The 21,745-nt window shown below is 42.4% G+C and overlaps 1 protein-coding gene and 1 long non-coding RNA gene across 9 annotated transcripts in view; both read right to left on the bottom strand.

Annotated features, from left to right (window-relative positions):
• Positions 1-342: 342 nt before the first annotated feature.
• Positions 343-1,593, bottom strand: LOC309327093. The gene is made up of 3 exons (XR_014150406.1): positions 1,320-1,593; positions 981-1,288; positions 343-413 (listed from the first exon to the last, which is right to left on the bottom strand). It is a non-coding gene; the product is annotated as an uncharacterized lncRNA (long non-coding RNA).
• Positions 1,594-7,417: 5,824 nt separating this feature from the next.
• EPHA5 (EPH receptor A5) overlaps positions 7,418-21,745 on the bottom strand; it is a 255,158-nt gene continuing 240,830 nt past the window's right edge. For 7 of the 8 annotated variants that reach the window (XM_081836263.1, XM_081836264.1, XM_081836267.1 and 4 more), the window contains one exon: positions 7,418-9,653. In XM_081836263.1, coding sequence (XP_081692389.1) covers positions 9,548-9,653 — 106 coding nt within the window. In that variant the 3' untranslated portion in view covers positions 7,418-9,547. Of the gene's footprint in view, positions 9,654-16,717; positions 17,182-21,745 lie in introns of those variants that run through there. The other variant, XM_081836265.1, reaches the window with a different exon arrangement.

The following is a 21,745-nucleotide window of genomic DNA, read 5'->3' as shown; positions in this document are numbered from 1 at the left end:
CGCAAGGTCGTGGGATATTTTCGGATGGGACCAATTGAAGTAAATGTCCAATTCCTAATGAAAATAGTGGCAAGGAGTTGAGAGTCTGAAGCTAGTGGTCCTGTGGGTCTCCAGATGTTGTTGGGACTTCCAACTTTCATCCCCCCCCCAGCCAACACAGCCAACAGCCAGGGGGGCTGAGATTTGGAGTCCAGCAACATCTGGAGACCCCCCAATAAAACCTTACAAAAGTTTCCTTCAAAGCATGTCTGTGGAAATGGTCCACGGTAGGGATGCCACAGTAGTCTGACCGATCTGATTTCTAACATGGGTCTTGTTCTGCTGGTGGTGCTCATAGTTATTCTTCTGGGGCGCAGGGGAGGGTGCCTCAATAGCATCATGTGTTTAAATTCCTGTACTAACTGGATGAGAGACTGGGTGGGTGGAGTTTGGGAATCCAAAGGGTATATAAATATAGTTTGTTTTATTTTTACTTTGTTTGCTATTGGTATGGAAATTGGGAAAGGCGTGGAAGGGAAATTTTGGTCGACTTTAGGAAAAATGTTTAAAATGTTTAAGAAAAAATAATGAGGTATAAATATTGATGTGTAAATTTGGTTAAGTTAAAATTGATCTTTTTTTAAATGGCTAAATTAAATGAAAATAAGGTTTGTAAATATAAATTGAGGAAATGGAAGAAAGAAGAAAAATAAAATAATAATATGTTAGAATAAATTAAATTAAGTTAAAATGAAGAAGTAAATTAAGGATTTGCTGAGCCAATAATTTAAACTGGAATACAAGAAGGGGAGGTGTGAGGAGGTCTGAGGAACAAGTTAAAAGAAAATAAGTATTTGAACTTTCAGGTGTTTTTGATTGTTTTTATTTTTAAGTTTTGGATTTTTGTATTTTTTTTGTTTATTTTTGTCTTTGTTGTTATATGTGTTGTTCTTTTTTGAAAATGCTAATAAATATTCATTTTTAAAAAAAGAGAGATAGACTGGGGGGTACCACAGAGGCATACCAAGAAACGAACGTGTTTGCATTAGGGGATGTCCTGAAGTAGAGGACCTTATGCATTATATCTTGCGCTGCCCCTTATATAATGAAGCAAGAGAGCAATTTTTAGCACCTATAATGACAAGCTCCCCTGGCCAGAACCCCCTGACATGATTTTATATCTCCTCACAGACACAGATAAGTATGTGACCTGGCGTGTAGCACTTTTTGCAACTGCCGCTAGGAAAATTAGAGCAAATTATATAGCCAAGATAGCCACCAACTGATGGCTAGATGAATTTATTTGACCCTATCTACATCAAGCTATATTCTATCTTTACCACCAAACTCCGAATATAATTGCACATTTTATTAATTAACATTATTTTTTAATATATTAGCGGCCATGTGGTGATTTTAGCCTATAAATTTTATTGTTTAACCTCTTGACCTGTATATTAAGGTACTTTTATAGCTCTGTTTAGAGTAGGTAATGTCTTGGTAATATAAATATTTTAAGTTTTTTTGTATTAATCCAGCATATTTTCTTTTAATTGTTGAATGATTCTGTGTACATTGTGGCAGCCTTTGGCTATGTGCAATAAAACTGACTGACTGACTGGGGCTGCACATGGAAAGTAATGCACAGCACCCACTGGAAGCAGTGAGCAGCATCTGGGTTGGTGGCTGAAGTTTGTAAAGAGTAAGGGTATCTGCGACACTCCATGAGCTTCCTTGGATTTTAGACTATGGAGCAGGAAAATTCCACAGAAATAGTGGGCTAGTGTAAATTGCTCGGAGAACATCATCATCATCATCATCATTATTATTATTATTATTATTATTATTATTATTATTGCCTTGTTACTTTCTCTTCAATGGACAAGGCTTCCATGTCAATAAAAATAATGCTCAAATATTAAAACAAGGAAAAAACCACATGCAGTGTTTCTATAGCAGGCATAGGCAAACTTGGCTCTCCAGATGTTTTGAGACTACAATTTTCACCATCCCTGACCGCTGGTCCTGTTAGCTAGGGATGATGTGAGTTGTAGTCCCAAAATATCTGGAGTACCAAGTTCGCCTATGCCTGTTCTATAGCCTATTTGAAGAGGCCGTGACTAGGCCATTTTGCCTTTCCAGCCACTCCTTCTCTGCCCAACGGGGCAGTCAGGTCTGATAGCTTTAGTGAGGGAGCAGGGGCCCAGCCCCAAATTCTGAAGCAGGGCCATCATCCTTAAATCCACAAGTAGCTGCATAAAAATATTTCCCAATGTGGAATTTGCCTCTTGAAACCTCTTTATGTTCTACAGGATTTTAGATATCGGCTCCTTCTGAAAAATGTGCTATTTCTTCAGCCACCTAAATTGTATGAAAGTTTGTTAAAATGAAACTTGATTTTGATTTGTGCAAACGTTTGAGGGGTTTACCTTATGGTGAAGGGAATTTAAAAAGAGAGAAAGAGCCACTGACTAATTAGGGGCTGTGTCATATCCAGACACATTTGTCAATAAAGCAGTTGTTTGGCCAGCCAGCCAAAAGGGCAGGTATGCCCCCCCCTCTCTCCACACACACACACATCTTTTGCAAATATTTAACCTCAGAAACTGCCCCACAAAAAACAGTGGTACCTTGGTTTTCAAACGTCTCTGTTGACAAACATTTTGGTTTTCAAATGCTGTAAACCGGAAGTAAATGCTTTGGTTTTCCAACACGCCTCAGAAGTCGAACATGCCATGCGGCTTCCATATTGAGTTTTCCATACTGAGGCTTCCATACTGAGTTTTTGGTTTCCGAACGTTTCGGAACTCGAACAGTCTTCTGGAATGGATTACGTTTGAAAACCAAGGTACCATTGTATTCCCAAAGTGTGTTTGAAACTTGACCAAGTTTAACAGTGCTTTCAGGACTTGGTACAGAGTGTTTTAAGGGGAAATGCCACAGGATTGTAAATGTGATTGCCTCCCAGAGTCAATTACAATGCTCAAGCTTGTAATTTGAACGTGGCAAGCGGGTTCTGTGGAGACGTCTTCCGAGAAAATATATCTGCAGCAAGGTGGTCTAGTGGAACATACTCATCCTTCCATGGTTATCACCACAGGCAAAGAGCTCATCATTACTGTAAAATTACTCCTGGAATGTAACACTTCGGGGGGGGGGGGAACACTTTTCAGGAAAAAAAGGGGAAATGCATGCACACACATACTCAAAAACTGCAGCCAGTCCAACTTACTCAGAAATCTAACTCCTAGATAATTCCTAGTATAGGATTGCAACAAATTATTTAACACCCCACCCCCGCTTGCATTATGAGTCCAAGAAAAGTTCCAACATGTGATGTGTGCCATAATTTCTGATGCAGGTGTTCCTTATTCACAAGACATGCACTGTGATGGATCTCTGATAATTTGAACATGCATCCTCTCATAAATTACTGGGTGTGACGCAGTTAAGCTTGTTTAAATCCTGTTTTGTATCTCTCCCATTATCTTCAGTGAGAATCAAAGTGCTTAACTTTGGGTGGAATATGCTGATTGTCTGTTGATATGAAGTGTCTACTTGAAAGTAAAATAAAAATACTTTTAACTGGTTGAAGAAAACAGCATTTAGCCATGTCACTCTAGTGACAGATGCAAAGTGTTCCATGTTATTCCTTTCCTATTTGTTAGCCACAGAAAGCTGTTAAAAATGGGTAGGAAGCATTCCTTTGTAGTGAGAAAATAATTCTCACATTTCAGTGGGATAAAATCATAACAATGTGCAATTGAGCAAAGTATAACATTTTGTGTGTGGAAGCAAAAAAGAAAGAATTTGTGAGGGGGCAGAAACGTATTTTTCAATGAGACCTATTGGTTTCCAACAGTTAACAGTCTACTGGTAGAGACCAGAGAGAAAAGCGCCAAGGTTAATGTATTAGTGAAATCATCTCCAAGTAGAAGAGCTTTGTGGACCAAGAAAGAAAAGGATCTAGAAGAAATAGTGGCAACTTCTTTTCTGTGAATTTTTTTTACAAACAACTGCAAACAAGAAGGTACAAATAATCTCCAAACAGGTCTCGTGACAGCTCCAATAATGCTTTTTATTACTTGAAAAAAAAAACTGCTTTGTGCTAAAATGGCTCTGTCTCTGTGTTCCATTGTTTCTAAATTCTCTTTCTGGCTCACCAGCTAACAGAATTAAACATGAAAGACACGAAACCGCATGGCCAGAATTTGTCAGGCTCTCCCTGCTCGCTGGGTTGTCTGCCATGAAAGCCGACCACATAGGTTGCCTTGCCTTCCTTCCCCTGACCATTTTCTCATGTTTATAGATGAGCTTGGCACTTTGCCAAGCAATGGCAGATGGAAGAAAGAAGGGAAGGCCCCTCCCCATTCTTGCAGGCATCTGATTTGCTGTCAAGGTCCCCCTGTTTCTGGCCACGACCATCTATAACCATCCTGAGCAGCCACTGACGATTCTTGAAAGGGAATGTTTTGGATGGGAGTCTTCTATCCCAAGCTCAAAAAGAAAACAGAAATGTAATAGTGTGTGCCATCTAGACAGAGCCGTCTTCCCCATAGGGCTTACTGGTGCGTCGTGCCAGGGCGCCAGCCCCTCAGGGGTGCGCCAGTGAGTGGGGGAGCTGCGCGGCTTTGCCGGCGGCCTTCCCTTTCCCTGCACGCCCGCCAGCTGCGCCCCGCCAACTATATGACTGGGGGGCATGCAGCTTCCCTCCCAAGCCTCTGCAGGGTTTGCTTTGCCACAGCAGCATGGGGGAGAGTTGCACCCCCCCGATGGCTGGCAGTGCACAGCTTCACCCCCACACACACTATCTGTGGTAATTTGGGGGCGCTGGGTGGATATTTGCACCCCGGCGCAGCATCTGCTAAAGACGGCCCTGCATCTAGACATACATTCCAAAAAATCCCAAATTACTGCTAACTCCCCTACTCCATATTACACATTTAACAAGCTCTGAAATAGGGCAACATTTTAGATCAACTAGAAACCGAACAACATCAACTTCAACCCCTGCCCAGCTTCCTGATAAATTGTATAAAATGCTGCAGTTGGAACTATAGGAAACACCATGAATTTAGGTCTTATGGGAAGTAATGATGTCATCATGATTCACTCATACCCAATCCAGAGTATAGATTGGGTATGAGTGGCTCATGTTGACATCAATGCTACCCACAGGGACCTAAATATATGGTATTTCCTACAGCTCCACCTTCAAGAAAGGTCTGGGATATTGATCTGATTACCCTGAATATTTGATAAATAATGCACAATTATTCTGAAATAATTAATAAAACAACAGATTTGAGAGGACCTGTCAATTCTTTTTTAAAAATTAACATCTGAGTTACACACACCTGGATCATACTTTGAGGCTAGCCACACTGATTTCTGTGAGACTCCCAGTTATATTGATTAGGATTGCATAAAAATGGGGGAATTAAGGGTGTTATTGAAGTGATGTGAGATTTGTTATATCTTGGGTTGGCAAACTAAGGCCTGGGGGCCAGATCCAGCCCAATCACCTTCTAAATCTGGCCTGTGGATGGTCCGGGAATCAGTGTGTTTTTACATGAGTAGAATGTGTCCTTTTATTTAAAATCCATCTCTGGGTTATTTGTGGGGCATAGGAATTCATTCATCCCCCCCCCAAAAAATGTAGTCTAGCCCCCCCCCCACAAGGTCTGAGGGACCCTTGCTGAAAAAGTTTGCTGACCCCTATAGTTCCATCCTATTACTCTCTGTCAAAGTAAGAGTTCAAAAAGGAAGAACTGAGCATGAGACTCTTAATCTCAGAGCCGTGAGTTCGAGACTCACATTGGGCAAAAGATTCCCGCATTGCAGGGGGTTGGACTAAATGACCCTCATGGACCCTTCCAACTCTGCAAATCTGTGACTCTAAGCATGGTTTTTCGCCATGACAGTATTCCGCTGGGAACCTCCTTTCTGCATTACCACGTTTGGCCATTGGATGAGTCTTGGAGCAATTCCTGTGACTGGAATATCCATGGAAGGAGACCATGACACATGATTGCTCCAGATGATCACAGTACTACATCACGATACTACAAAGCCTGCCTGTTCCTACAGTTAATGGCATTGGCTTATAGCAATAAACAGAGTGTCAGTAAGTCATGAACAATTCGTCTCAATGCCTAGCCTGCCACGAATGTGACTTTAGGACTTTAGGAATCACAGAACTTTCTCCACCAGAGCCTATCCCAAACATACAAAATGGAAGGCCTCTCCTTTGGATTTTGTAATGCATTCTTCATGGTTTTATTTATTCAGTTATAGTCCAACCAACCCCAAGTTCTCAGGGTGGATAAGAATGTGTTTCAGGGGGCAAAATCAAAGCTAGAGAGAATGCTTCCGTTCTCAAGACATGACAGCCATTTTGAAGTTGCTGAGTTTTTCAGGGCCTGTTCTAGGCAAGACAATTTCTACCTCATGATATTTCTGGTTTTATTTAAACCTCTCTACTCCATGTTGAACGCACACAGTTTTTGGTGTCAGTTTTGCTCACAAGTGCACTGGTCTCATAAATATGTACCGTATTTTTCGCCCTATAGGATGCACTTTTTCCCCTCCAAAAATGAAGGGGAAATGTGTGTGAGTCCTATGGGGCGAATGCAGGCTTTCGCTGAAGCCTGGAGAGCGAGAGGGGTCGGTGCCCAGGCTTCAGGAGAGCCGCAGCGCCAGCCCCACAAGGTCGAGGGAAAGCGGGGAGGCGGAACGCCGCCATCCCGCTGTCTCCCGATGTGGTTTGGAGGCTGACGGCAGGAAGACGTGTGCTTCTCCCCGCCGCCAGCCCCACAAGCTCCGGGGACAGCGGGGAGGCGCAGTGCGTCTTCCCGCTGTCCCCGGACCTGGTCTGCAGGCGGGCGGTGGGGAGAAGAGCGCTTCTTCCCGCTGCCTGCCCCACAAGCGCCTGGGGGGGAAATAATTTTTTTTCTTTATTTCCCCCCCAAAAATCTTGGTGCGTCCTATGGGCCGGTGTGTCCTATGGGGCAAAAAATATGGTATACTGTATTCCCCTGGCAGAGATGCAATTTCCAGAGTGGTATAACACTCGGAATTGTAGCTTTCTGAGGGGAATAGGTGCTCTCCTACCAACTCTTAGCAACTTTAACGAACTACAGTTCCCATGACTGTTTAAAGTGGTATGATAGTGCTTTAAAAATATAGTGTGGATGATGCCACTTAGAATGTACTTTCCTGCTGCACAGGACAAGCTACTTCTGTGGTCTCTGTACCTTCCTCCACCTCCCTCTTTTAACTTGCAGGTTGTTTATTTATTTTTATTGTTTTTAATCATTTAGCGGAGCACTCAGTAATGGCAACCCCCCAACTGCAGGCAGAACTTGCGCAGTCACTGTTGCCATTTCATAATGCTACTTGGGAGACTACCTCTCTCTTTCTTTGTGCCTTAAAAAAGAAAAAAAAGATTTTCAGTCCAGCATTCACCAACTTGCAGCTAGCACAGTCCAAAACCAACAGGGGGGCACCAGGTTGGCGAACGCCATTTCCACTGTATGAAAAGCCATTTGATTGCATTTTGTGATTTAATGCAAGCTTCCCCGAGTGCTTTTCTTGAGCCAGAGGGGACCCAAGCTTAATAAAGAAACAAGCAAATCAATAAATACAAATGACGACACTGATATTGCTACTATTGCCAGCCTGGGGTTTGCCACTACCATTTTGGAATACAGGCCAAAGACCGTAAAGAACAAAGGCCAGCCAAATCTCTTCTCCAGTTTCATTGCAGAGGAGATTCTGGTAGGAAAAGGGGCTGGATGAGACAATCTTCATGACAGCTTCTCCCTCTCAGCCTTTTGTATCCTAAAACAGGGCTGGCTTTTTGGCAGAATATATTCCCAAAGGTGCAAAGAATTCTTCCATGTACAACCCCCTTTTTGTATGTTGCTGAATCAGTTGCCTTAGCTCGCAGGAGAAAAACAAAACTATTTTCCTTATCCTAAATAATCAGCAGCAGGTTAGAAGATATACTAGATTTAAGTATGGGGAGGTGAAATGCACCCAATATGTATTATTTACTCTGGAAGCAGTTTGCTGACCTTTACCAACAATAATACTTTTTTTTCTTCACCTCTGCACTGCAACGTTTGGGCCCATCCCAAGTGCTCAGGGTGGTAACAGTCAGTTGCAAGAGGCAACAAGGAATCCAGAAGGAAGACCGGCCAATTCTTGGCAGCTGATTATGGCCATTACGAAGTCATTGCATTTTCCAGAACCACAGGAGACAGAGTGAATTCCCAGATCTAGGCAAAGCAATTTTTCCAGATTGTACTGCTGGAGGAAAGGGTCTTGGCCTGACCTGTATTCACTTAAAATCAATTTTAAAAAAGCAATATAACAAATAATATAATCATTTAAATAATCCCTACCACAGTGGACAGAATTTTTCCAGTATTACTGGAGCTGTATGTGCCCTGTGCTTAAAATATTCTGTGCCCAGTATTTATAATTCAGCAGCCTCTATAAATGCTATGCACTGGCAGAATGCGCACAGTGGATTCTGATTCAGGAAGCCGCAAGAATCTAGGAAGGGACCTGAACTCCACCTCCCTTCCTGAAATTGTGTGTAGCTACACCTCCCAGCTTCTGAGATTTCGCAATGAATTGTCTACATGTTTCCAAGGATATACCTACAGTACAAGTGCCAGAAATCTTCTCCCCCAACACAGCAAATGCAAGCAGATTCTTCAGGAAGCCGAAAGCTCGACCCAATTCCAATTTCTGTGCTATGGTGAAATCTTACCTGCATCATAACCAAACAGCAGTAAAAACAAAAGCAAATAGATAGCATGAAAAAGATGAAGGTGTGCAGTAAACTGGACAATATTACCTATATACATCGTAGTGACTGTGGGTCAAATTCCCAGCTACGAAAAGGAAATCCGTTAAGAAAAGGAGGAAGGAAAACACACCCTGTATTGCATTGAACATTGAAAATGTTTGTACAATGATTTTACGGCTTCATTGCTGTGCAAGTGTATCATCCGTTAAAATGTACAAAACCAGAAATCTCTGCCAAGAAATAGTCTAATATTGCTCTTCAATATTCTTCCGCCAATGCTTAAGACTTGAAGCAAACTTCGGTGAACTGCAGCTTTCAGGAGCCCGCAAATGGCTGTAAAATGTTTCAATTCAAGTAAGTCCTTGGAAGTATTAACATGGGCTGACTTTTGCAGTTTTTTAAAAGTGCAATGTATACGTACTCAGATATATTCCCCATGTACAGACAAGGTGTGCTGGGAAGGTTTTTGTTGTCAAAGCAGAAGAAAATGGTTAACTTCGTATATGCCATATACAGTACCCATTTCCACTTTTTACGCACGTTGTATTAACTTCGTAAAGAAAGTTAGGTTCTAACACTGATTATAAATTATGTGGTTGAGGCCTGTGTCTTCCTGTTGCATTAAAGGAAGCACTGGCTTTCATTTTGTTGCTGTTGTTGTCAAAATAAATGTCAGGTCTATGTTTACAAAGTGCAAGGTCGATCACTTGAAGAAGTGTCTTACTAAAAAATAATAATTTTAGAAAGTTACAATGGCACCATCCCATTTACCAGCTGGACCTTCATTTCTTGAAGGCTGTTCATTATCTTCTTCTGGTGCCCAGCAAGTGTGACTCCAAGACTCCTCAAATCCCTGCATGAAGAAAGCAGACATTGATTCCAAAGGGTAGATTCAGCAGGAAGGTGGCTGCTCTTGACAATTAGTAAAGGGTAAAGGGACCCCTGAAGACAGAAGTGCTTGGCGTGCTCTGGTCCATGGGGTCACGAAGAGTCGGACACGACTAAACGACTAAACAACAACAACAACAAAGGGACCCCTGACCATTAGGTCCAGTCGTGACCGACTCGGGTTGCGGCGCTCTTCTCGCTTTATTCGCAGAGGGAGCCGGCGTACAGCTTCTGGGTCATGTGGCCAGCGTGACTAAGCCGCTTCTGGCGAACCAGAGCAGAGCATGGAAATGCCATTTACCTTCCCGCCGGAGTGGTACCTATTTATCTACTTGCACTTTGACATGCTTTTGAACTGCTAGATTGGCAGGAGCTGGGACCAAGCAACGGGAGCTCACCCCATCGCGGAGATTCAAACCACCGACCTTCTGATCGGCAAGTCCTAGGCTCTGTGGTTTAACCCACAGCGCCACCCGTGTCCCGCTCTTGACAATTACCCATGTGTATATAGATATATATTTTCATTGTCTACATCCACTTGCTTTTAAGCCATACCATTTAAAGTGTTTCACATTAAATCCAAGGATTATTTGGAGTGAAAATCCTCCTCTTCCCTTCCAACAGAAAAGTCCAGCATAGCTGAGGACAAGGCTTCCTGCTCTTATTATAGGCTATATTACACCATTAATAGGATCAAATGGCAAAGTTTTCATATAGCCCATTGGGTGATGGTGCCTGGGGATAAAAGGAACAAGCTTTCTCCATTTATCATGTTGGAGAAGATCTGTTCTGAAATGCCTCCTTTACGGACTATCCTCTGTCCCCTGCTAGGTAGAGTTTTTGTGGGTATATATTCAAGCACAACGACACAGTCCAGGGAAAGCTTTGCCACTCGGTTCTGCTAATTGTATAAACTAGTCTTGTTTGTTTCTTTCAAGCGGTAGGAAGCTTTTTGAGCATGGCTCAAAAAGAGGGCCTGCTCCCCTCATGAACGGGGAACAGAGTGACTGAGTTGTGTATGAAACTATGGCACAAAGCCACTTCCGACCTCAGGAGGAGATGGTGCTGAGGGACTCAGGGGAATCCTCTGCCATGTCATCCCCCTGGCCAGCCAATCGGCTGGCTCAGGGGGTGTGGCTTGCCACATTTAAGGCAAGTGTGGCAGAGGAGCGTCCTCTTTGGCCACCGCTCAGCTTAGGGAATTTCTCACCCACCCACCCTTCAAGGTTTCTCCTTTGACCTTGCTATGGACTTCGATTGGTCGCCATTAAGAGGCCTGGTAGGAATTTTTCCACTTGGCAAATTGGTACCAGCCATTTGGTTTTTTCGCCTACCTCGTAGCAACTCGTCACAACTTCCTTGGTTTGGCGGTTAGGCATTGGTAGGGGTATTGTTATGTAGAAGAATGGGGGGGAGGAGCGCCATCACCTCCCCTGGTTAGTGAAGGGTAGTCCAGTAAAGGATTCGGGGGGGGGGCATAGCCCTGTCCGAAGTCTATGGAGGCCAGGGCCCAAGGCACGCCCCCAAGCGGTGACCCCGGGGGAGTGCCTAGTTGATGTGCATCAGCAGGGCTCCCCCTGCTGGTGATAACCCTTCCTGGCCTTCAGGCAGACAGACTGAAGCCGGATAGTTGATCAGGACCAATGCCTAAGCCAATACTGCTCATCACCTGTAACCAATAAAGTTGTGGCCAATTTTAGCCCATAAACCTAAATAATGGTGTCTTGTGCCTTTATTTCTACTGGTGGGAGGTGGGAACTCGCCACGCAAGTAAGAGGAGCAATGTACACGGGGGGGGGGGTTACCCAGTTCACCTTTTCCTGTTGTTGTGAAAGGCAAGGACTGGAGCACTGAATTCAGTAGGTGGTCTCTGTCTGCTCCATCCCAAGTCAGGAGGACGGCCACACACCTATGGCTTCTGTGTCAGAAGGAGGGTGATAATGTACCCAGGTACCATTCCTAGCTAATCTTAAAGACTTGTGAATGGGGTTGTAGCATCTGATGGAACATGCCACTTTTGTTAGCTTTGGGGGAGTAAGACTGGAAGTGCATTCCACCATAAGGCATTTTAAAGTGTCCTCTTTTTTTTTTTTTTTTCGTTTTTGGAAACACACACTTTCCCTCAAAGATCAATTCCCTTTTCCCAGCCACTTCATTATTTTGCTTTTCGGAGCCTGAACATAGGAAACTACCACAGTTCAGGTCAGACACCTTATCTATCTCACAAGGATTGGCTGTGACTTTCCACAGCCTCAGATTCCTGAAAAACTGGCTTCACGTTTTCCATGATCAGGCTATCCCAAGAGCCTTCAAGGATGCAAATGTGTAACTGAATCAGTGACACAAAACTACACCAGGAGGACTATTTCAGGTCTTCCAAGAAGACTCATGCATCCTTTGAAATGCCAGAAAGTTAAATAATAGATAAAATTGTAATGTAATCAGGCTGCTTCTGAACTTTGTTTGCATTATAAGCATACAATGTGCTGAATACTTTTAACACTCTTACAAGGAATATTATCTCAGGCAAAATACTCCATATCAAAATCTCCTTGTCTGACTTCTAACAACATGTCTGCTTGGGGAAAGCACTTTGTTTGGATTTCGTAGAGTTTCTGGTTTTGCACAAGCCTCAGGTACAGAGAGTTCTATACAAGAAGGGCGCAGTGAAGCATCAGGAAATAACAGCAGCCTGTGAATGCTGGGGTTTTATAGTAACATTAACTACCGTATTTTTTGCTCTATAAGACTCACTTTTTCCCTCCTAAAAAGTAAGGGGAAATGTGTGTGCGTCTTATGGAGCGAATGCAGGCTGCGCAGCTATCCCAGAAGCCAGAACAGCAAGAGGGATTACTGCTTTCACTGCACAGCGATCCCTCTTGCTGTTCTGGCTTCTGAGATTCAGAATTTTTTTCCTCTTGTTTTCCTTCTCCAAAAACTAGGTGCGTCTTGTGGTCTGGTGTGTCTTATAGAGTGAAAAATACGGTACTAACTTTTTATGACTATGATCATTCTCATTTCGGTTTCTACTGAGTTCTGAAAATGGCTCAGCCAATAATACTTTAGCGAAGCTGGGTGTGTTACAGCTGAAAATTGGGCGATTGTTCTGGCAACTCCGCACCAGACTGGATTCCCCAGTGCCCAAATTCTTAGAAAATGATAACTGTACATGGGCTGGGCAAGTGACTACGGCCACATTAAACTTTGCCCTCTCAACAGAAGGTAATTTAGAACCATCTGCTCTTAAGGACTTCTTTGGGGGGAGTCATCCCACGAGTGCTATATGGTACAGAAGGGTGGAAGTAGGCAAATGCTAAACTGGAAACTACAGTACCAAAAATTTGTAATTTTTAGGTTGCATTAAAAACCTACCTCGTGTTACTCCTGTTGCTATGATGAGATTGGAGCCTGGGGTTTCTTCAATATTGCCCCAGTTTCATATTTTCTTGCTTCAAGTACAAAGTTACATCATATACCAGATAACAACGTTGCCCAAAAATGTGTTTCCTCCTCCCTCTTTTTTTTTTTTTTTTTAGCAAACTTCTAATGGATCTGTATAAAATTGGGCTAAGAAACATGAAGCTCTTCTAAGTATGAATTGTTTCCTCATGTTCTTAAAGTTATTACTCCTACAGCTTAAAAATAGAGGGGCTTCTTGTTAATTAAATGTTACCTTCAAACTGCAATTCTCACCATATTACTACTCTGTTAGAACAGATTATTGTCTTCAAGTCTTCTTCTTTTTAATTATCTGTTGGTGCAATGATGAAAGGACTTATTGCTTTGAGGTTTCAAACAATACCCACAACATGTTTAGAGAAGATATACACTGGAATATGTATATTTCTGTATTTGGGTGCAAGAGAGGAAGAAGATATTGTCCAATTGTCCAATTTCTTTAGAGCTGATTAAAAAAATATATTACCAAGACCAGTTTGCTATTTCACATATTAAGTTTCTGTGTTTGCTCTAGTGGCACAATGGGTTGGATAAAACATGGTCATGCAACATGGGGTCCAATGTGCTGAACAAGTCCCATAATAAGGTGAGGGGAAAGGAAGGCAGCAGAACGTTCCAGGACAACATCAGACCTACCCCTCTGCCTTGTGTTATGTTCCACCCCACTGTGTGGTACAAAGTGAGGAAGCAGTGATCCACCTTTCTGCTGCCTTCTTGGATAAAAGGAATGTTAAAGTATCCTGCAACTAGACTGGACCAGACTCAAGCATTTATTGCAATATAAACAGCTAGGCCTTATTTATTTAGCCATTAAAGGTTGCATGCAAAAGAGGAGAGAGATAAAACCCTGTGTTATTGCTTTAAAGGAGCATTGGGGAGGAACGATTTGAAGTAGAAAACAGAACTCGTAAGTTATCTCAATGATCCTTATCATATTGTAGGTGTGGGGGTAAGTGGTGGTCGAGTAGCTTGTTTAACGCCATCCAGTGAATACATAGCAGAAATAAAATTTGAACCTATCACTCTCAAGGAAACCAACAAAATTCCATAGAAATCCATGGGATGTACTCTCATAGAAAAGCACCAAAATCGTACCTCAGCTGATTTTGAAGTATGTCTTTCCCACTCACCCTTCATCAAGGCTAAACTTTACAAGCTAAGGCAAGCTACTGGTTTCAAGACCTGAGAGGAGCAGCCTTCCACCCCCAGGAAAGGGCTAGCTGTACGTGCATTTAGCAGCTATGGAGCCATGTTTCGCTGGCTGTTTCCCCAGCAATTCAACTTGTCTGGTTTCCATAACTGATAACGGCACAAACAACGTAACAGGCTGTATGTAACTATATAAATTCCTTTTAAAATGTGATTCAACATATCATATCAAAATATATGGTTCTATAGACCAATTTATCATATAAACGAAACATATAAGTCCAGCAGATAGATCAGGAAATACAATCTATTCAGTTCTTATATTGGCAATGTCCACGGTGCGCAATTCTTATATCAATCTTGTAGTGTTCCACGTGAAGACGCTTTTAAGAATTCTAGCGTTCCTTGTATGCAGGTATCAGACGAAAAACTTGGAAGAATGGCACATGCAGAAAATAAGACAAGGATTCCATGTTCCATGTCTCTGATATACAAGAATATGGTATGTAAATTTATTGTTTAGTATGTGTGTTACGTTACAGTGGTACCTCGGGTTACATACTCTTCAGGTTACATACGCTTCAGGTTACAGACTCCGCTAACCCAGTAATAGTCCTTCACGTTAAGAACTTTGCTTCAGGATGAGAACAGAAATCGTGCTCTGGCGGCGCAGTAGCAGCAGGAGTCCCCATTAGCTAAAGTGGTGCTTCAGGTTAAGAACAGTTTCAAGTTAAGAACGGACCTCCAGAATGAATTAAGTACTTAACCTGAGGTACCACTGTACTTGGTTTTGTATAAAATTACATCACATTGTGTTCGTTTATATAATCCAGCGTATGCACGGCTGACGAAGCCCGGCTGGGCGAAGCAAGGAATTATCCTGGAATCCTTGTCATATTTTCTGTATGTGCCATTCTTCCAAGTTTTTCGTCTGATACCTGCATACAAGGAACTCTAGAGTTCTTAAAAACGTCTTCACGTGGAACACTACAAGATTGATATAAGAATTCCACGCCGTGGACATTGCCAATATAAGAACCATATATTTTGATATGATATGTTGAATCACATTTAAAAAGAATTTATATAGTTACATACAGCCTGTTACGTTGTTTGTGTTGTTATCAGTTTTGTATTTACGTGACAAAGGGTTTGGTAGTGCTTTGAATGCGGTTTCCATAACTAGCAATTGACATGACGCGCAAGTTAGAAAAATGGAATATGGGGAGCCCTAACTCTGGAAGGGCAACTCCCTCAAATCACCAAGGTTGCCCACAGAGTGAGGAATAGTTTTGAGGCTCACCCATCCTTAAGAATTCTTTGCATAACGTTTTCATCCGCTCTTGTTATTTATCCCCTTCCGGGCAGCAGCATGGCATCATAATTCTTGATAATAATGACCATGTTACAGAATGAAGAGTGAGGAATAAAAAGCAAGAGCCGGTGAATTCTTGATGTAGATCTCTCTTTTTTTCCCCATTGAGTGAGGGATTTTATTTTATTTTATAAATAAACATTTATTTTAAAAGAAAGAAAAACAATTACAATGTAACACAACAGACACACATATTGTTACAGATATTCAGAGCTGTCCACCGGATGACAAGCAACAAGGTGTCCTGAGATTCAGTGAGTACATTATCTTTCAAAAGGGAGATGTGAAGAAGTCCACCTTTTTGTTGTTAGCCATTTAAGTCCAGTCAGGTATACGACTAAAAGTGGCCAGTCTCATGATCTAGCTATTCTTGAGGGTTGTTCAGGCCAAGTTATCCTTGCTGAGTAAGGGAAGAGTTCCAAAGATACTCAAAGCCACCAGAGATTGTCCACATGTTTAGAAAGCAGTTGTTCTGTCTGCTGTGGTAACAGTCTGGTAATCCAGGTGGAAAACAGGACATATCCATCTCCTCCGCTAGGATTAGAACTACATGGCAAAATGCTGGAACATATTGAAGATCAGGCCTTTGCGGATGAGGCCTGAACAGAGCACAGGACTTGGGGCAATAGCCACAGGAGCCCATTATAACTGTGATTATTTCAATTTGCTACTGTTTGAAAGGCAGTATTTGTTGAGAGCATGCATTTGACAGGGCCTTGCTGGCAGGTGGGATTCTGACTGGACTACTGCAAGGAATCTACCAAGATTTTCAAATTGTTTCAGGTGACTCAGGTTTTGAGCTGACAGCTAAGACATCTCCAAAAGGCTCAGTTTCCTTAATGGCACAAACCAAGGCCCCCTGAAGGCGTCTTAAGTTGGACACTCACCCTGAGAGGCACCCCAAACCACCAGACACTTCAAAATCTTGGTGTGGATGACATAATATTATACTGGCTCACTCACTTTTCTAGTGCATGAAAGACACATAGATTTGCCTTTCGCAGAGACTGATTTAGTTATTTGTAGGACCAGTCTCCTCTTCTAGGTTCTTTTCCAACCTGTTTCTTAAGCAGGCTGAAATGTCATGATATGAGATTAGGGAATCAGGAGTACTGGCACATTAATTTTAAACAAGGGTTTAACAGGGGAGTTTGAAAATTCAGTTCAATTCTGGTTCTCATCTTGATCCCCCCAAGTCCCAGCTCTGGAACAGAACAAACAGTTGTCCCCACCGAATAACACATTCAAACCCAACATGTTTTCCATAGTTTTGTTTTGTTTTTCCTCTTCCAAACAAGCTGTTAACCATAGTCTGTGGTTTTCCGGAAAATTCTGAAGGTCCTTCATGGTTTTAGAGGCATATGAACAGATGAGGGGGCTCTCCTTTTCCCAACAACTGTGTTCTCAGGCCAAGTGATATGAATTGTGAGGGCTTCAAAGGAATGAAGGTGATTTATACCAGTGGAGTTTCTGGCCCAGTGTTCTTAACTGTGTGGCCTTTTTCCTAGAGCTGCCATCAAACAAAATTCAAAGTGAATTTGGGAGGGCTTTCTCAGTATATGAAGAATCTGAGGAATTCTGAGGGAGGCTAAGGGTTTCAATAAAGTGGTGATCCTTTTCATGTAGCACCCCACAACCCCACTCTTTCCACTTTGAAATTGCAACTTCTTCTGGCATAAGTCAGCTATGTCAAATGAAGCAATAGCTAATTTACTTTGATCCCCCCCCCAGGTGTGAAAATATGTGCTTTAGGGCATTATAGGCATGCCCTAAAAATCACATACTGTCCAGGGATTTCATTTCTCAGCCACCTGCAATTTTTGTCAAAAGCAGATCATCTGGTCAAATGCAGTAATAGAAAAACACATACACACTGTCTAGCAATTCTACCTTTCACATGAAAAGATCTACAACTGTGTGCACTCAGACCCAGTTTATAAATTATATACAAACTGGGACAAATAAAGATGCATGAGTGATCTGTGGCTCTTGCTTTTATGTTTGAATTGGGCCTTGTGGATCTTGCCAATAATAAAACCCAAATGGTGCTTTTAAAACTCAGGTGCAAAATTTATAGTTGGGTGTTCCCCCATGAACTGAGTGAGCCAAATGGGAAAGTATTGGTGTAGACATGGTTGCCTTAAGTTAAATAGACAAATTGGAATAGCTAACTGAAGTCAAGGAAGTATAAATTTAGGCTTTTATGTTCATGTGTTTTGGTAGTGATGTGCTTCTATTCTTTTCTTTTTTTAAGTAAATAAATATGTTGACTGATTTTGTGGAGGCTGTAGTTTAATTTTGGTGTTTTTATATATGTAAAATAATTATTAATATAACAGGATTAATTATTTTGTACGGATAAAAGTACCAAAATTAAACGACGAGCTGGACAAAATCAGTCAGCATTAAGGAAAAAGAACAGAAGCACATCAATGGCAAGATGTACAAACAACTCTCAAAAGAATTGGGCTCAAATGGTGAAATAAATATTCCAACACATGAACTGTGCATTTAAATAGCTGGGCTTCCCTGTGATAAAAATGAAACTTTACCTAAAGTTGCCTGTGAGACTAATGCACATGAAACACATTCACCATTTATGAATGTTGTCATGTGTGAATCTTACCATTTAAATCCAAAGGCTATTAATTCCTGAGTACAAAAATGTATAATGTAAACTGGTTCTAAGATCCTGTACTCCGGAGGTCATCTAAGGTAGATAGATCAGACCAAGACTGAGTCCCGCATCATATATTGAAGGCAACAAATGTGTCAGAAGGAGAACTAAGAGCCACACGTCTTTTTATCTCCATACATGTGTGGTTTGGCTCTCAAGGTTCTCTGGATTTCCTCATGCTGACAAAAATAAATGCCAGAGAAGCAGCTAAATTTGCCTAGTTCAAAATTTCCCCTGAAATGAACATGGCCCAGTTCAGTATAGGAACTTGGCAGATAGTTGAGGAGCTGTCAGAAGGTCAGTGCCACATCTACCAGGAAGTTCTGCTGGACAAGTCCAGCTGGGACAGGAGTACAATTACACTCTCTTCATCTTCTGAGAGAAAGGCTATGTCTGGCACTGGCTGAATCCTGGTTTAAACATGGAGGAGAATGTGATGGCAGAGTACGGTACCAGTTTAGGCTGCAGGAATGTGTGTGTGTGTGTGACTTTCATGAACTTCTTACAAGTACAGAACTAGACTGGTACGAAGGTGGTTGGGAAAGCTTTCCACCACAATGTGGGTGGTTTCTACCTCCTTCTGCCGCCCATGTGAGAACCAGAACTTCCAAGCAATTTAGCCTGGTTCCATGACCTCGGTTCTTACAGCTTAATAGGCAGGCTGCTGTCTAAAGCCCCTTGTTTCAGATGGAAAAGCAAAATTTGGATTCCTTATAGTCTGTCCATGAACAGTGTTTACATTATTTCACCCGGTGCTATACCAGCTGCACTGGCTCCTGGTGGAGTACAGGATCAGGTTTAAGGTGCTGGTTTTAACCTTTAAAGCCCTATATGGCCTAGGACCCTCGTACCTACAGGACCGCCTTTCCTGGTATGTCCCATGGAGGACCTTACGGTCTTCAAATAAAAACATCTTGGAGGTCCTGGGCCACAGGGAGGTTAGGCTGGCCTCAACCAGAGCCAGGGCTTTTTCAGCCATGGCCCCAATCCTGTGGAACGCTCTGTCACAAGAGACTAGGGCCCTGCTGAAATTGATATCTTTCATCTTTCCGCAGGGCCTGCAAGACAGAGCTGTTCCACCAGACCTTTGGCTGAGGCACAGTCTGACCCCCTCCTTTTGTAATCCTCACAGAACTCTAGCCCAGTGGTTGCCATTAATTTGACTCTGAATTGATTTTAGAATTAATTGATTTTTAGAATGTACCGTATTTTTCGCCCTATAGGATGCACTTTTCCCCCTCCAAAAACAAAGGGGAAATGTGTGTGCATCCTATGGGGCGAATGCAGGCTTTCGCTGAAGCCTGGAGAGCAAGAGGGGTCGGTGCGCACCGACCCCTCTCACTCTCCAGGCTTCAGGAAGCTATCCACAAGCCTTGGGAGCCTGCCGGAGTTCCCACCGGGCTCCCACAGCTTGCAGAGAGCTGCCTCTATCCCCGAAGCCCGGGCGTGCTGAGCAGTCGTGCCTGGGATTCGGGTAGCTCTCCGCAAGCCGTGGGAGGACTCCCACGGCTTGCGGAGAGCAGCATGTTCTGGGGGCTGGGGAAGCTTGGGCTTCCCCTGCCCCAGCCCCATGCCTGGGGGGGAAATAATTTTTTTTTCTTTATTCCCCCCCCAAAAAACTAGGTGCGCCCTATGGGCCAGTGTGCCCTATGGGGTGAAAAATACGGTATTTCAATTAAATGATTATGATTTTATGTAAACTGTGTTATTTTTACTGTTGTTAGCCGCTCTGAGCCCAGCTTCAGCTAGGGAGGGTGGGATATAAATAAAATTTTATTATTATTTATTATTATTATGGGCTGAGTAGACAAGAAGAAGGTAGAAAAGCGGAGGGGGGTTGTTGAGGGAGAGAGAGGATGTGGGGAAAACTGGTGTGGTACTAGAATACCTGAGGTTGAGAACTCATAATAAATCCACCACAAATGCTGGTGGCACAAGTGTAATGAAGAGGGGAGGAATACTGGCATCTTCATCCTGCAACTATTTAGATCTAGTTCAGATGGTATCGTTGGCAGCATGGTTGCTGCTAAGAATTATAGGAATTAGCTGTACACTGGTGTGTTTAGCCACTTCCATGAGGTCTTTCGGCCAGTTTTAATCAGGCCAGTTGATTAAAGGTGAACCTCAATAACAATATAATTCTCCCCTTAGGGCCTATCTATACTATAAACATCACTTTGGTGTTTCTTCTCAAAGGAATTGTAGTTTTTTGTTCTTGTTTTTTTAAAACAACAACAACACCCTGCCAAAGATCCCATGTCCCTTAAAGAGAACTTCAGTTCCCTAGGGAGAGAGGATGACTATAAAACTTGTTTATCGGTTGAATCCAGACTAAGCTAGTCGCAGTAAGTTCACCTTCAAATCAATGGGACCTAACTAATGTCATGACTAACTTGTCTAAGGCAGCACTGTTCAACTCACTTGCCTTGGATTCCACCCTGTGCCCCTGGTGTAAATGAACCTTTAGTAACTGACAGTTTGGATCATGCAGTCCTTATTCTAGAGAATAAACTGCAGCATAATTATTGTTACAGATTCTGAAACCAGTTGGACTACATTCTGAGTTAGGGACTTAAGATCTGGGTTGGTGAGGGTTAAACCTCCCTGAAAACACAGAGAATCCTGCTTCATTCTTGAAACAGACACATTCCAAGATGAATTAAGCTTTGGCAAATGTAGATTGACTTTTTAAAAATAGCTCTTGATAGATATGAATGGGCTGTAGCTGATAACATTGTGTTTTGTGTTTGTTTGCACACAATGAAAAATTAAGATTTTGAAAGCACCTCTGGGAGGTGGCTTATGATTCTATAGGCTGCATTTCAGGATTTCGGTATCTTGTGTCACTTCTGTGTCACCCGAGGTGAAACATAGCATCAAAGTGTCAGAACTGTAATAAACGCTAAAGTCAAATACAAGCACAATTACATGTACATGTTATTTAAGAGAAATGCAAAAAGCATTTGCTAGACCATTTAAAAGTGCTTGATATTTCATAGGATTAGATCCAACCGAGCAAAGTAGTACATTCATAAATACAGCACACACCTGACCCAAATTACAAATTGCCTGCTCCGAATGGCAGAGATTTTCCAGATACTTGCGTGGAGTCATCCACCCATGACACAAAAGAGACAGTATCAGGTTACTCCAAATGAACAAGTATGATGTAAGAATTTAGAACACACAACATCGTTTGCATTTTTCCTTTAACCCTTTAAGGTCAAACTACAGAAGGGAGATCTAAACTTTTCTTTCTTTCTTGAATTTCTGTCACAGGAATTGGAAATCAACCATAAATTCCCAGCCATGCCATATGATATGAGAGCTGACCATGCGGGCCATTGAAACTGCGGCCTAAGGAGGATCTGAGAGTTCCCGGTAAATTGAATGTAAT

Source organism: Podarcis erhardii, assembly GCF_964252035.2.
Source record: "Podarcis erhardii genome assembly, chromosome: 13".
In the NCBI taxonomy this organism is placed as follows: domain Eukaryota; kingdom Metazoa; phylum Chordata; class Lepidosauria; order Squamata; family Lacertidae; genus Podarcis; species Podarcis erhardii.
This window is presented reverse-complemented; position numbering and strand designations above follow the sequence as displayed.